Source organism: Aotus nancymaae, unplaced genomic scaffold (assembly GCF_030222135.1).
Source record: "Aotus nancymaae isolate 86718 unplaced genomic scaffold, 86718_ANA_hifiasm-v0.15.2.pri h1tg000016l, whole genome shotgun sequence".
Classification (NCBI taxonomy): domain Eukaryota; kingdom Metazoa; phylum Chordata; class Mammalia; order Primates; family Aotidae; genus Aotus; species Aotus nancymaae.
This window is the reverse complement of record NW_026988428.1, coordinates 50,014,956-50,028,726: the sequence shown is the minus strand read 5'-3', so window position 1 is coordinate 50,028,726 and position 13,771 is coordinate 50,014,956. Positions and strand designations below refer to the sequence as shown.

At 36.3% G+C, this 13,771-nt stretch overlaps 1 protein-coding gene across 12 annotated transcripts in view; it reads left to right on the top strand.

Moving 5' to 3' along the window:
• Positions 1-13,771, top strand: part of GRIP1 (glutamate receptor interacting protein 1) — a 710,594-nt gene that overhangs the window by 534,759 nt on the left and 162,064 nt on the right. For all 12 annotated transcript variants that reach the window (XM_064377313.1, XM_064377312.1, XM_064377311.1 and 9 more), the window contains exons 5-7: positions 2,514-2,597; positions 8,514-8,589; positions 10,767-10,912. In XM_064377313.1, the coding sequence (XP_064233383.1) occupies positions 2,514-2,597; positions 8,514-8,589; positions 10,767-10,912 (306 nt within the window). The remainder of the gene's footprint in view (positions 1-2,513; positions 2,598-8,513; positions 8,590-10,766; positions 10,913-13,771) is intronic.

Below are 13,771 nucleotides of genomic sequence, written 5' to 3'. Positions count from 1 at the left end.
GTGGTGGTGGTGATGGTGGTGAGGAGGAGGAGGAAGAGGATGGAGGAGAGAGGGAGAAAGATAGTCTCAGGTCTCCTCCATGTGATTTACTCTGGGATTCAGTCTGAGGGAACAGCAGCTACCAGGAGGAAGCTCTTCCTGTGGCAATGGCAGAGGGAAAGCAGGGCAAGCGCAGCCTTGTAAGTGCAATTCCAGCCTCTGCTTGTGTCTCTTAACATCCTAGTGGCAAAAGTAAGTCACATGGGCAAGTGCAGCATAATGAGGTAGGAAAGTTCACAACTCCTATTCTCCCACTGAGGCAAGGAATAGGGAGGCAAGGAAGGAGTTTGCAGTTTCAAAAACCTCATCTACCATAGAAAAATAACTGTACAGAAGTACATGCAGATCCACATATAGTAAGAAGGGACAGTAGTGCAACTGAAAGACCGAGGAAAACTTCTGCGTTGTGAACTTGGTTTCTACCTACCCTTTGATTCTTTGGGTAAGCTCTTTAATTGGAGCGTTGTGTACACATATATATGTCTGAGTCATTAGTAAAATCTACATGGCAATGTAGGATGTCTACTACTGCACGTGAAAACCCAGTCACGAAGAGCAAGTCATGCAAATAGAAACTATAAAGACCAAATCTATTTCATTAATTGTATTAAAATGCAGTCCGTATTCAAATTTATCTTTGTAAATGATGGAGAGCAGTAGTGTGGATAATCTAAAGCCGTAGAAAATACAAAGCCTTTATATTGAATTTAAATTTGATTGTAAGATTTTGTAGTCAGCAAGATTTAGCTAAAGCAAAAGCAAAATTACAGTACTTTGCATTCCCGTAACAGATACCAAGCCAGCAAGGACAGGTGGCCCAGAACTAGAATTCAGTTATGTAACATTGAAAGTTGATTTACTGAGTAAATGAAATAACATGTAGAAACCATTTTGCAGAGTTCTGAGCACACACTAAATTCTTATTAATTATTTCTCTCCATATCCTTTCCTTTCCTCGCTTACTGAGAGAACAAAAAGATCATGTTCTTAACCAATTTCTTCAAGTGGATTGTTGGGCCACGGAAATAAGCAAACATTTGGAATGAACCCAATTTTTTTGTTTAATTAAAACTGTACCTCAACACTTTCATCTGTTTGTATGTACTGTTCCTAGTTGATTAGTCTAAGCTGAAATTCCCCTGATAGCAAGAATATGACATTTAATTAAATCAGCAGTATACCAAAATATTTTTCAGCTGTAGGTTTATGTTGTTTTTCAGCAGATCCAAATTTTTATTGTACTTTATGTCCCAGCCAGATAGTGGACAGTTTTATGAATTTAAATGGGTACTTTTCTTAATCATGTCTATTCCCTTGAGGGTTCAGAATTTCTGATCATTAAAAAAAAATTGTTAATTAATGCCTAACACTACTTGCTATTTCTGTAAATGACAAGAAAAGTTTTTTTTAAATGATACCTTCTTCCTGTATGTTTCTTGCTGATAGTTTTATGTAATAAACCCTTCTGGATCTAGTAGCAATGTAAAAAATGTGTAAATTGATAATGTACATGGCATTAACTAGGTACAAATTCAAAATAAAGATCTAAAACTCTCTTCTTCTACACATTACAAGTTTTTCTGTCTCCATGAATAGAAACATCCCTCTATGCATAATGATAAAATACCAATTTGTGGAAGTTTTATGTTTTTTTTTCATGCAGAAATAGTATACAGTACAACCAGAATGATTCAACAGGTTCTTGAAAGCAATCTTACAGAATATTTTAGTGACTATACCTTCATCTGCCTTATACCCTCATACATGTATGTAATATAACTAGAGATTGCAACTTGGCAATGCAGTTCCATTTTGTTAAATGAAAGCAATAATCAGGCAGACATAACATAAGCATAATGTATCAAGTAAAATTAAGTCAATCTTTAGTTTCTTAGTTCATAGTAACATTTTGTATGTACTTAGAATTTCTTTTGCCCTCCAAGTTTCATCTGGGTTGCTGTCTTAGTTTAATAGCTATTTATATGTCAGAACGTCTATTAGCATCAGCCTAATTGTTGATAGGGATCTGAGAATGGTAATTTTTCTTCCTGTGCCAGCTGCAAAATAAAAATAAATACAGAAGATATTTTATAAGTGTTACAGAAATATTGTTTTTGCATTTTACAAAAAGAAAACAATTCTACTTATATATAAATATTGTCTCTCATTATATAGAGTTTAAATAATGTAAATATCACACTCTTATTTGGAAAATAACTACGTGGAAAGAAAAGAACTAGCTATGATTTTGGTTCCACTTGTATCTATGTTAGTCACTTATGCAGATGACTGTTTTATGGTATTTTTATGTCATTAGTTTTTTAAACATTTTCTTTGAAAAGAAATGGTTGCTTATTACTAAAAACAGAACTTATTTTCAAGAGGGATCTGTAATATTTTATGCCACATTGAATGATTTGGAAATGTTATGATGACTTACAACTTATATTTCCTTCTTTCTTTTCTTTATTCAGCTGTGCAAGGATCAAGTGTTATTTTCCGAACAGTGGAGGTCACATTACATAAAGAAGGCAATACCTTTGGTTTTGTAATACGAGGTAGGTGTTGGTTAGAAAAATCTACATTAAAAAAAATTATTTCCATAGGTTTTCGGGGAACAGGTGGTATTTGGGTATTTGTTTATATGAATAAGTTCTTTAGTGGTGATTTTGGTGCATCCATCACCCAAGCAGTAAACACTGAACCCAATTTGTAACCTTTTATTCTTCATCCCCTTCCCCCTTTTCCCCCCAAGTCCCCAAAATCCCTTGTATCATTCTTATGCCTTTGCATCCTCATAGCTTATCTTCTACTTACGAGTGAGAACATAACGATATTTAATTTTTCCATTCCTGAGTTACTTCACTTAAAATAATGGTCTCCAATACCTCCAGGTTGCTGCAAATGCCATTAATTCATTACTTTTTATGGCTGAGTAGTATTTTATTGTATATGTATACTACAGTTTCGTTATCCACTAGTTGATTGATGGGCATTTGGGCTGGTTCCATATTTTTGCAATTGCAAATTGTGCTGCTATAAATATGCATGTGCAAGTATCTTTTTCATATAATGACTTATTTTCCTCTGGGTAGATACCCAGGAGTGGGATTGCTGGATCAAATGGTAGTGCTACTTTTTGTTCTTGGAATCTCCACACAGTTTTCCCTAGTGGTTGTGCTAGTTCACATTCTCTCCAGCAGTGTAGAAGTGTTCCCTTTTCACTGCATCCATGTCAACATCTATCATTTTTTTAATGTTTTGATTATGGCCATTCTTGTGGGAATAAGATGGTACCACATTGTGGTTTTGATTTGCATTTCCCTGATCATTAGTGATGTTGAGCATTTGTTTCATACATTTGTTGGCCATGTGTATATCTTCTTTGAGAATTGTCTATGCATGTCCATAGCCCACTTTTTGATGGGATTGTTTTTTTCTTGCTAATTTCTTTGAGTTCCCTGTAGATTCTAGTCCTTTGTTGGATATATAGATTATAAAGATTTTTTCTCACTCTGTGGGTTAGAAAAATCTTCTCTTCTTTAGATAAATACAACAATGAATGTTAATAAAAGTGGAAAACAAATGTAGCTCTATTTTTGGTTCATTATACAGAGCAAGAAGCCACTGTTTATAACCTTGTCAATTCAGTCATCCTATACTTTTCAACATGTCTTTTTTCTTTCCTTTTGTATTTCTCTATATCACTGAATCAAAAATATTGATTAGTATGGCTTGATTTGATTTAATACACTAGGATTAAGGGACCTTATTTAAATAAATTTCTCCAGAAACACATTTTTTTATGGTAGCTTTCTGAAAATGGATCAAAGATTCTAATCTCTTATGGGTACTTATGTGCTTCACTCAAGTCATCATATTATAGTATGGCATTGATAATAACAATTTCAGGTGACTCCAACTTGTCACAAAACTACTATTTCTAAAGTATAATTCTATCTTTCATTATTTTTTCTTAGTAGCAATTTTATTCCTTAAAAATGATGCCTACGTTAACAACTCTCAATCTCTAATATGACAATGAGGTTCAATAGGGAGCTATATAAACACCAGGGATTTTTTTTTCTTTTTTCTTTCTAACTTTTATCTTAGGTTCAAGGGGTAGATGTCCAGGTTTGTTATATGGGGGGATTGCATGTGATGGGGGTTTGAGGTACAAATAATTTTGTCATCCAAGTAATCATCATCATACTCAATAGGTAGTTTTTCCATCCTCATCCTCCTCCCACCCTCCACCCTCAAATAGGCCCCAGTGTCTGTTGTTCCCTTCTTTGTGTCCATGTGTACTCAATGCTTAGCTCCGCTTATAAGTGAGAACATGCAGTATTTGGTTTTCCACTCTCAGGAATGTTTTAACAGTTCACATTTCTTGATTGTTTTGTCTTCACCTACAACATTTTGTACTTCACCAGAGTAAAAATTCTATCAAAATCATTAAAACATTAAAATTAAGCATCTTAATAAATATGCATGCATCAAAGAATGAAAGAGATGTGGATAGTTGTACAAATTTGTCTTAAGTGATAGAGTTTTAAATAGTAGCTTTCATTCTGTGCCAGTCACTTAGCAAATCAATCAATCAAATGTTTATTAAGCACATGTCAACATGTCAGCATGGAGGAAAGTAGTATGGAGTCATAAGACAAGACCCCGATCTACAGGGAATTTAAGACATAAGTTGATAGAGTGCTCAAGTGAGTAGTAGAGAGGATAGAGAACTAGGAACTTAATGAGAGATTTAGACTTGTAGTTATTACATTTTTTTGACCAAGGCCTCTTTTTAGGTGGAGCAACAGAGCCCAAGATCATTTACCCTAACCATCCCTACATTTCTGTTTAAAATAACTAGATGAATATAATGAAAAGTCACTGTACAAGTAATTTTTGGCTGAAGGGTGATAAATACAAATCTGTTTTTCAAAACAGATAAGAAAGAGAAGGTTCTTGAATCACATGTATACAAGCCCAATTATTGAGACACTATACCGAAAAATACTGTTGTTGCAGATATTCATTGATAGTGACTATATGGTTAGTCATTAACAAATCAAACTACTAATGAAAGAACCCAATCAAGAGTAATTTATCAAGAAATAAACAGAATAGAAGGAACTGAAATGCCCAACCATTTCAAGACACCTGATGATGTAATGTTAGTAAAACACCTTTCCCACAGTTTGCAGAAATTTCAACTATCTGAGTGTATGCACAGGAGTTTTATAATATGAGTTTAGAATACTGCCTGATATTGGAGGCACTTAATAAATGAATGATTGAATGTTGCCTAGATGTGTGTGGACATTAGACTTCATAGTATTATACTGATTTTAAAAACCTTAGTTACAATTACCAATATTAGTTTATGATGACCACATTTTTATAGGTCTTAATAATTCCCTTAGTATGTTGGTTGAACATAAAAGTTTTTGAAATTTTGCATAATTTCTCAATGAGAATCAAACGATTTCTATTTTTAGATTAGTTTGAGGTCCATCTGGAGGATTTTTTTCTGCTCAAAAGGTGATTTCTACCCATCACTTAAGAACCACTGGTTGGGCCAGGCACGGTGGCTCAAGCCTGTAATCCCAGCACTTTGGGAGGCTGAGGTGGACAGATCATGAGGTCAAGAGATCAAAACCATCCTGGCCAACATGGTGAAACCCCATCTCTACTAAAAATACAAAAAAAAATTAGCTGGGTATGGTGGCGTGTGCCTGTAGTCCCAGCTATCCAGGAGGCTGAGGCAGGAGAATTGCTTGAACCCGGGAGGCGGAGGTTGCAGCGAGCAGAGATTGTGCCACTATACTCCAGCCTGGCACCTGGTGACAGAGCAAGACTCTGTCTCAAAAAAAAAAAAAAATATCACTGGTTAACCAGAAGGAGAAAGTGCTGTGAGTAAATATTAGCATGGCAGATAAGATATTTTGGCATAAATGGGATTTGAGCTAAACTTAGATCAATAGAAAATACCAGGAGAGTCAGGAAAAAGATATTGCTGATGGAGCATATCTATTTAGTATGGGAGAATTTCTTCTTTACCTATTAGAATGGAACTTGCAACATTAAGCCGTTAGCTGATGAACGGAATTCTATTTCTAATGCTGTAAGTCACAGGTTCTAAAACCTTTATTCCCTAAACGATAGAACCTTGCATCCATAAAATAAAAATGATGTTCTGGCCTAAACCTTGGAGTGTTAAATTCAGTTAGTGCAAGCAAGCCAGAGGAGATGAGTTGGGCTGATAGGAAAGGCACTCTGCCACTAAGTTGCTTTTCACTTTAGACAAGGAAACCTTCTCTAGTCATTCTCACATGTAAAACTGTAGGCAGGCCTAGTCATTTAACACATTTATGTTAAATGACTGCTTGATATTCAGATTTGGTCTACACTGTGGCTCTGGCATTGATATTTTCAAAAAGCATCCCAATTGATACTAATGTGCAGCCAGGATTCTGAGTGGTTCCTGTTTTGCCTTACTGCTAGAAACTTCTAGAGCCTAAGTGAGTCACACAGGAAATTCGATTCATTACAAATAACAGTAAAATGCCACATATCAAGAAATATAGAACTGTCTCACACTTTAACAGGCATTCAATGTTACATATTGAAATTTGTAAATACAAACCAAAATTATGGAAAGATTTCTTGCTATCTTTGGCCCCCATCGTTTTCTCAATCAGTGTTCCTTTGGGGAAAAGCAAACCTATCCTTTATGATCACCTTGCAAAAGAGAAATCATTTAACGGTATTTATATAAATATGGGTAAGTATTTGTGGTAACTTTGTCATAATTTTCATTTTAAAAGTTTTTTCTGAGAAAGTGGTGAATTTCCTATTTTTAAAGAGGAATTTCTAAAGAATCTAAACACAATGAAAGAATAAAATACTGATAAAATATTGAACAAGAGCTTTTTTTTTTATTATTTTTTTATTGAGACGGAGTTTCGCTCTTGTTACCCAGGCTGGAGTGCAATGGTGCGATCTCTGCTCACCGCAACCTCTGCCTCCTGGATTCAGGCAATTCTCCTGCCTCAGCCTCCTGAGTAGCTGGGATTACAGGCACGCGCCACCATGCCCAGCTAATTTTTTGTATTTTTAGTAGAGACGGGGTTTCACCATGTTGACCAGGATGGTCTCGATCTCTTGACCTCGTGATCCACCTGTCTCGCCCTCCCAAAGTGCTGGGATTACATGAACGAGAGCTTTTACCAATCAATCACACTAAACAAATCACTTGTCATAGCAGTGAGCACAAAAGAAGCATTTGCCTTCCTCAGGAACTGCGAATGCCTTTTCATTTTTCTCTTAGGCTGTTTGCTATAAGTTGACCTTTCTGCCTGTGCCAGGTTTGGGAAATGTCTGTCTGTCCTAGCAAGCAAACATGAAGAGAGCAATAGTTGACAATAGCTTTATAGTTATCAGATATTGACAAACTAGAGACTTCCCAGATGGACAGTCAGGATGGTAATGTACAAAGGAATCAGGTCACATGAAGAATAGGTAAGGAAACTGGCTTTGTTCAACATTAAGAAGGTGAGATTTAGCAGGCATATAATCTGTTTTCAACTTTCAGAAAAACACTTTTATAAAAGAAAGCATACATTTTTATATTACTGCTCTGGATCATAGAACAAAGTTGAAGGAAGAGAGAGATCATTTAAATATTAGGAAGAACTTTCTAACACTCCTTGGTGTCCAAAAGTGGAGTGAGCAGACTCAAATCTAGTAAGTAGGCTAGCACCAGTGCATTTCATGCAGAGGCTGAGGGAGCACAGATTAAGGAAATTGCACAAAAGGCTCCTGGATTAAAAAGAGAATTTATAATAAATTACCTTCCATCTCGAAACATCTATGTTTCTATGAATTCTTGTGGAGAAATTTTTCTAACAGAATATTAAAATCTCCATTCAAGCATTGCAGCTGGCTTGACACAGTCTGAAAGATTTGCCTCAATTGTCTGAACACCTCATTTTTAATGAGTGCCATTTGGTCACGAATTTTTTTGTCTTTTGCTTCCTTTTTTAATACTGGGATTTTTCTTTTACTTTGGTTTTTGTTTCCTTTATGTCAGGTTGTAGACCTACCCACCAGTATTTTAGATCAGTTTGATTGCCACCAGATATACACATCTGTACTGTATAACTGACAGCTGCTCACATTGGGCCAGTACTTGATGTAATCGATTGAACCTCTTGCTATACCAGTTGTTAAATACTTTATATATTACCTGGTTACAGCCATATGTTTATTGAAAGGTGGAAAAATGGTGACTTCAAAAATATATTCTGTATAAAATGAGCAAGACCGTTAAGGCTTTTGTATGCCTCAAGGAAAATTTTACGTATTTACTTCCGTACATCAAGTAGGGCATTTCTCAGCTGGTATCTTGTAGGTGAATTTTTTAAATGTCAACAATGAAAGCATTTTTAAGCTCTATTCCTTTTCTTTGCTAGGGGGAGCACATGATGATAGAAATAAATCTCGTCCAGTTGTGATAACATGTGTTCGTCCTGGAGGGCCTGCTGACAGGTAAACGTTATCTTTCTGTGTCACTACCCAAAATAGAATAAATAAACCTGGGGACTTTGGCCATAGAAGTTGATAAATTGAAAATTTACAGTAAAATATAGGCATTAAGCAAACATATTACAATGTGAAAACTAAGAGTCTGAGCTATGGAATCAGAAAAAATAAGGTTTGCCTCTAGATTTTATACTTACTACACTATATCTTTGTCGGGTGACTTAACACTGAACTCAATTTCCACCACCATTGGAAATGTAGATAATAATACCTACCTTTCAGAGTGTTCAGTGTTATCAAAGATTGGAGATATATAATGCCTTGCAGGGAGTCTGGCACAGGGGAGGCACTTACAGAAGGCAGCTGGCTCTTTTAAGGCAAACACTGGAAATGCATCTTCTTCCATTGCTAAGCTCTCAGCCTGGACAGATAGGTGATGGTGGTGACATTCGTACTGTTCTTAACATTCTTATCATTATTAGTGTTACCTTTTGATAGGGACTGTGTAGGTCAGACTGGAAGTGACTTTTAGTAAAATGGAAGACATTTCATCAGTCTCTAGAGTTTTCTCTTCTTTGTATTTCTCTTCGTTGCTAATTTGAATATGCGAAGGGCAAGTGCATTCAACTTTCCGTTATGAGCCTTGTAGGACCCCAAGTAAACTCACAGCTTAGGTGTCTCTGGAGATACTCATCTCTGTATTAGTTTCCCACAGCAAAAGTTGATTCCAGAATGAAGGGAGAACATAACTGCTGCCATTAGAGATGGTTGAAGGGGAGGAGGAGAATGCACTGATTCCTCCTGTCTCTCTGTTTCAGACCAGGATAAACTTAAAAACCTTTGTTACGAGATAGAAATAATAATGATAACCATTATTTATTAAGCACTTACTATGTGCGAGGAACTGTTCTGAGTGTTTGGCAGACATTATCTTATTTCACCCTTACAATCACCCTCTAAATTAGGTCTTTGTATCCACATTTACAGATGACAAAACTGCGGCCCAGTATGGCTAAGTGATTTGCCAGTGAGTAAGTGAAAGAACGGGGGAGGAATTCAGGTTTCTTTTCCTTTGAAGCTCATAGGGTTAGCTCACTTTTAAGAAAGATGATATTTCACATAAAATTAGAAAATAGGAAAACACTGGTTTCTTACTTGTGCTGACGTATATTTGCTTTTGCGGCAGGTAACAAAAAGTCCAAGAGCTTCCCCTTTTCGCTTCTCATGTGTCTCTAATGAATCACTCTTCCTGAAGCAAATTAAAATGTTTTCATTTCTTATTAACATTCAGAGTTGGAGTTGACAAAAATGTCAAAACATAGGCTACAAGCTTATGAGTGGTGTACTCGTATTACCAAATTAATTTAAAACTCAAGGAAATCTGAGAATTTAGAAAAAAATTGGAGCCCAAAGACATAGAGAGTGATTTAGATGAAAGATGTTTATTTCAAAGGTCATTATTATTCTTTCCAAATCCTAAATGTACAATCCCACCTTTGATCTTCTCATTTTTGTGCCCCTCCCTGAGGCAGGGAGTGTTATCTGGGGAGCCATCCTGGCTGTGAGTGTCACTTTTGTGGTGTCATTGAAGTCCTGAGTCATCTCTTAAGGCCTTGAGTGTCTGTGGTCACAGCAGGGAGAATAGTATTTGCCTGCCTCTTCCAGGGAATGTGAGATTGAATCGATTTAATGATTTCCAAATGGCCTTGTAAGTCAGTAGGGAAATTTATAGATAAAGGAAATCTCTCACCAGCAGTTCCTATTTTGCCTGAGTTTACTGGTAATAATTTGAATGAAATTAGCAGGCTTTTCTGCTTACCTGACTTTGGGAAAATAGGTGAATACTATTTTCTGAGCTCCAATAAATCAGTTTTAGACATTTAGACAAAAACCTAGAAGAGGGAAAATGTGCCCTTCTTACTTTTGTACTCCAAGAATTACCTGTGGGTAGCTAGGTTTTTTGCTAATGTGTAGTTATTTTCTCATTACTGATTTTCATATGACAACAATTTTCTATTCAGGGTTACCTCTTTGTACACTTACTGTCACACTTGATGCTTAAATGAATGCAAATGGGTTGGAGGGCAGAACGTGTGTGACAAAATGAATTTGGCAAAGTGCCTATTAATACCAAGCCTCATTATGCTAAATTAATAAAGACTGTTCCTTTATTCTCCCTTCAGAGAGGGCACGATCAAACCTGGTGACAGGTTGCTCAGTGTGGATGGAATTCGGCTTCTTGGAACCACACATGCTGAAGCCATGAGTATTCTTAAACAATGTGGACAAGAAGCAACACTGCTGATAGAATATGATGTCTCAGTAATGGGTATGTTCAAGTCCTGAGGGCATGATCTCTAAGCTCTAGGACATCGCCGTCTGTCCCTGATAAACCATTTTGGATTAAGTATGTATTGTCATGCCTTCCTGGAGCAGAGAGAATTCATAAATACATATCATTTTACTCTGAGTTCAGGAAGATGTGAGTGGCTATAGTTTTCAGTGATGTAGAGTTCTCATGTCAACAAGTTCCATCAGTGTTTTACCTAGCAATCAGCTCTTCTATGTGGATTACTCTTTGGCAGCAAAGTGTTTTTCCCCTCCAAATCACAAAAATAGTATTATTAACTTAAGGATTGGTACTCTTTTTTATTACATAGAGACTGACAGCAGTAGGCGATTCCTTTCCTTCTTGTAACTTCACCATATGAAGCCAGCTAATCAAAATAATACAAATGGCCATTAATTGAATCATCATATTTAGGGATAAGGAACATAAAGGAGATATAGCATCATTGATTAAAAATTAAAAGTTGAGTGCTGTTTTCTTTTTTAAAATTATGATTCTAATAGAAACTATTTCTATACTCACAGTAAAACTGATAAGATATTCTCATGTGGCTTTTAAATGTTAGGAGAGCCAACGTTTTATGTAATATTGACTAAGGCGGAAAAATTATGAGAGAATGAATTGGAACTTGAAATTGAAGCTTAAATAATGCTGTGACTACACCTTACAAGTATCAGAGTCAATTAGGTGACCTGGCTTTACCAGCCAGTTTTATGCTTGTGAAATGTAGCTGAGAAAAAGAGACTTATTCTATAACTGCATACTCCTTTATTTCTCATTCTCTATGACTCGTACATAACAGTGTTGTATGAGAGTATTCTTAATCTGTTTGCTGGCCTGAAATGTCTGGAGAGTATGAGGTTTCCTAATGGGAAAGTATGAAACTTTAGGAGTTTTTAGAAGGATAAATGATGTGGTATGCCCTTGATGTGGAAAGTTAATGAATGAATATTCCCCCCCTTACTTTCCTCCTTCCTTTTTTCCTCTCTCCTTTCTTCTCTCCATCCTTGCTTCCCTCCTTTCCTTCTCTCTTTGTGTTATATGTTTTTAAATTAGATGTCGAATTAGATTAATTGGGTTCTGTTTGGAACTCTACTAATTTCTAGGTATTAATTTGGAGCATACGATTTGATTTCCTTGTGCCTTATTTGTCAAATGGGGACTAGCATCCCTATTATAAAGGCAATTATGAAGATAAATGAAGATTACATAAGTAAGCTATATTTTAAGTGATGAGACAAGTGGATTGTTAACATTAAAAATTGAAGCAGATATTTGACATCTAACTCATTTGTTCAGTCTACAAACATTTATTGAACTAAATGGCAGGGACCAAGAATAAGAGGTAAACAAAACAGACTGGTCCCTGCCCTTATGAAGCTTCCAATGGATAAGAAGAACAAACAGTAAATAAGAATATTACCAAACAAATAAGCTCATAAAGTGTGATCATTGCCATAAAGGGCATCTGTTTTTTGTAAAATATTTTCTCAGTAGCTTATTTCCCTTCGAAGTTATTTATGTATTTCCATTGTGATAGCTTTCTATCACTCTTAGATAAAGCTGAATAGATAAAACAATTTCAATTACAAACTTAAGATCTTAAATTAGATAAAGAATAATAGTTCAATAGTATATGTACATATCACTGTCAGCATTTTGGTAAAAACCATCGAACAAGTCTCTGGAAAGTTCCAAACCTTCCCACATCTGTTTTCTTCTGAGCCCTCCAAACTGTTCCAACCTCTGCCCATTACCAAGTTCCAAAGTCACTTCCACATTTTCAAGTATCTTTATAGCAGTTCCCCATTTCTCTTGATATCAATTTTCTGTATTTGTCTGTTTTCACACTGCTCTAAAGAACTACCTGAGACTGGGTAATTTATAATGAAAAGAGGTTTAATTGACTCACAGTTCTGCATGGCTGGGGAGGCCTCAGGAAACTTGTAATCATGGCAGAAAACGAAGGAGAAGCAAGGCATATATTACATGACAGCAGGAGAGAGAGAGAGAGAGAGGAGAGAGAGAGAGAGAGAGAGAGAGAGAGAAAGAGAGAGACCACCACACACTTTTAAACCATCAGATCTTCTGAGAACTCACTCACCATCATGAGTTTTTCCCTACCGCCATGATCCAATCACCTCCCACCAGGTCCTTCCCTCAACATGTGGGATTACAATTGGAGATGAGATTTGCTCGGGAACACAAAGCCAAACTATATCAACCAGCCTAAGGAGGGAATATATCAGCCTACAAAAGTAAAAAGCCCAAGGGATATCCTGGCTTTAGACACAAGTTTAATAATGTCATAGAGTTTTGTCTCTCAGATCTTCTTGCCTAAGAAAGGCTCTCCTATGTCGTGGGAAGATGGCCCTACCACCCACAAGTCCACATTATTTTGACAGTTTGTGACACCAGAAATAGAGACAAGACTGATCTCCTCTAAAAGTTTCTTAATTACTTAGCCTGGGGCAAATGCTAATCACTACACTAAGCACTGTGTCCAGAGATATAGTGGAGTCTACAACTATGGTATGGAAGACAAGAACATATGTTGAATGGCCCAAACAGAATGAGCCAGAGATATGGCAATTCCAGAAAATAATAGGTGCCATTTTAGGACATAATTAAATGTTAAATATTATATTGCCACTAAGAGTATATGAGAGTTTCCTTTGCTTCACATCCTCACTAGTGCTTGGTATTTGTATTAGTCCATTTTCACACTGCTGATAAAGACATACCTGAGACTAGGCAATTTACAAAAGAAAGAGGTTTAATGGACTCACAGGACGACATGACTAGGGAGGCCTCATAATCATGGCAGAAGGTGAAAGG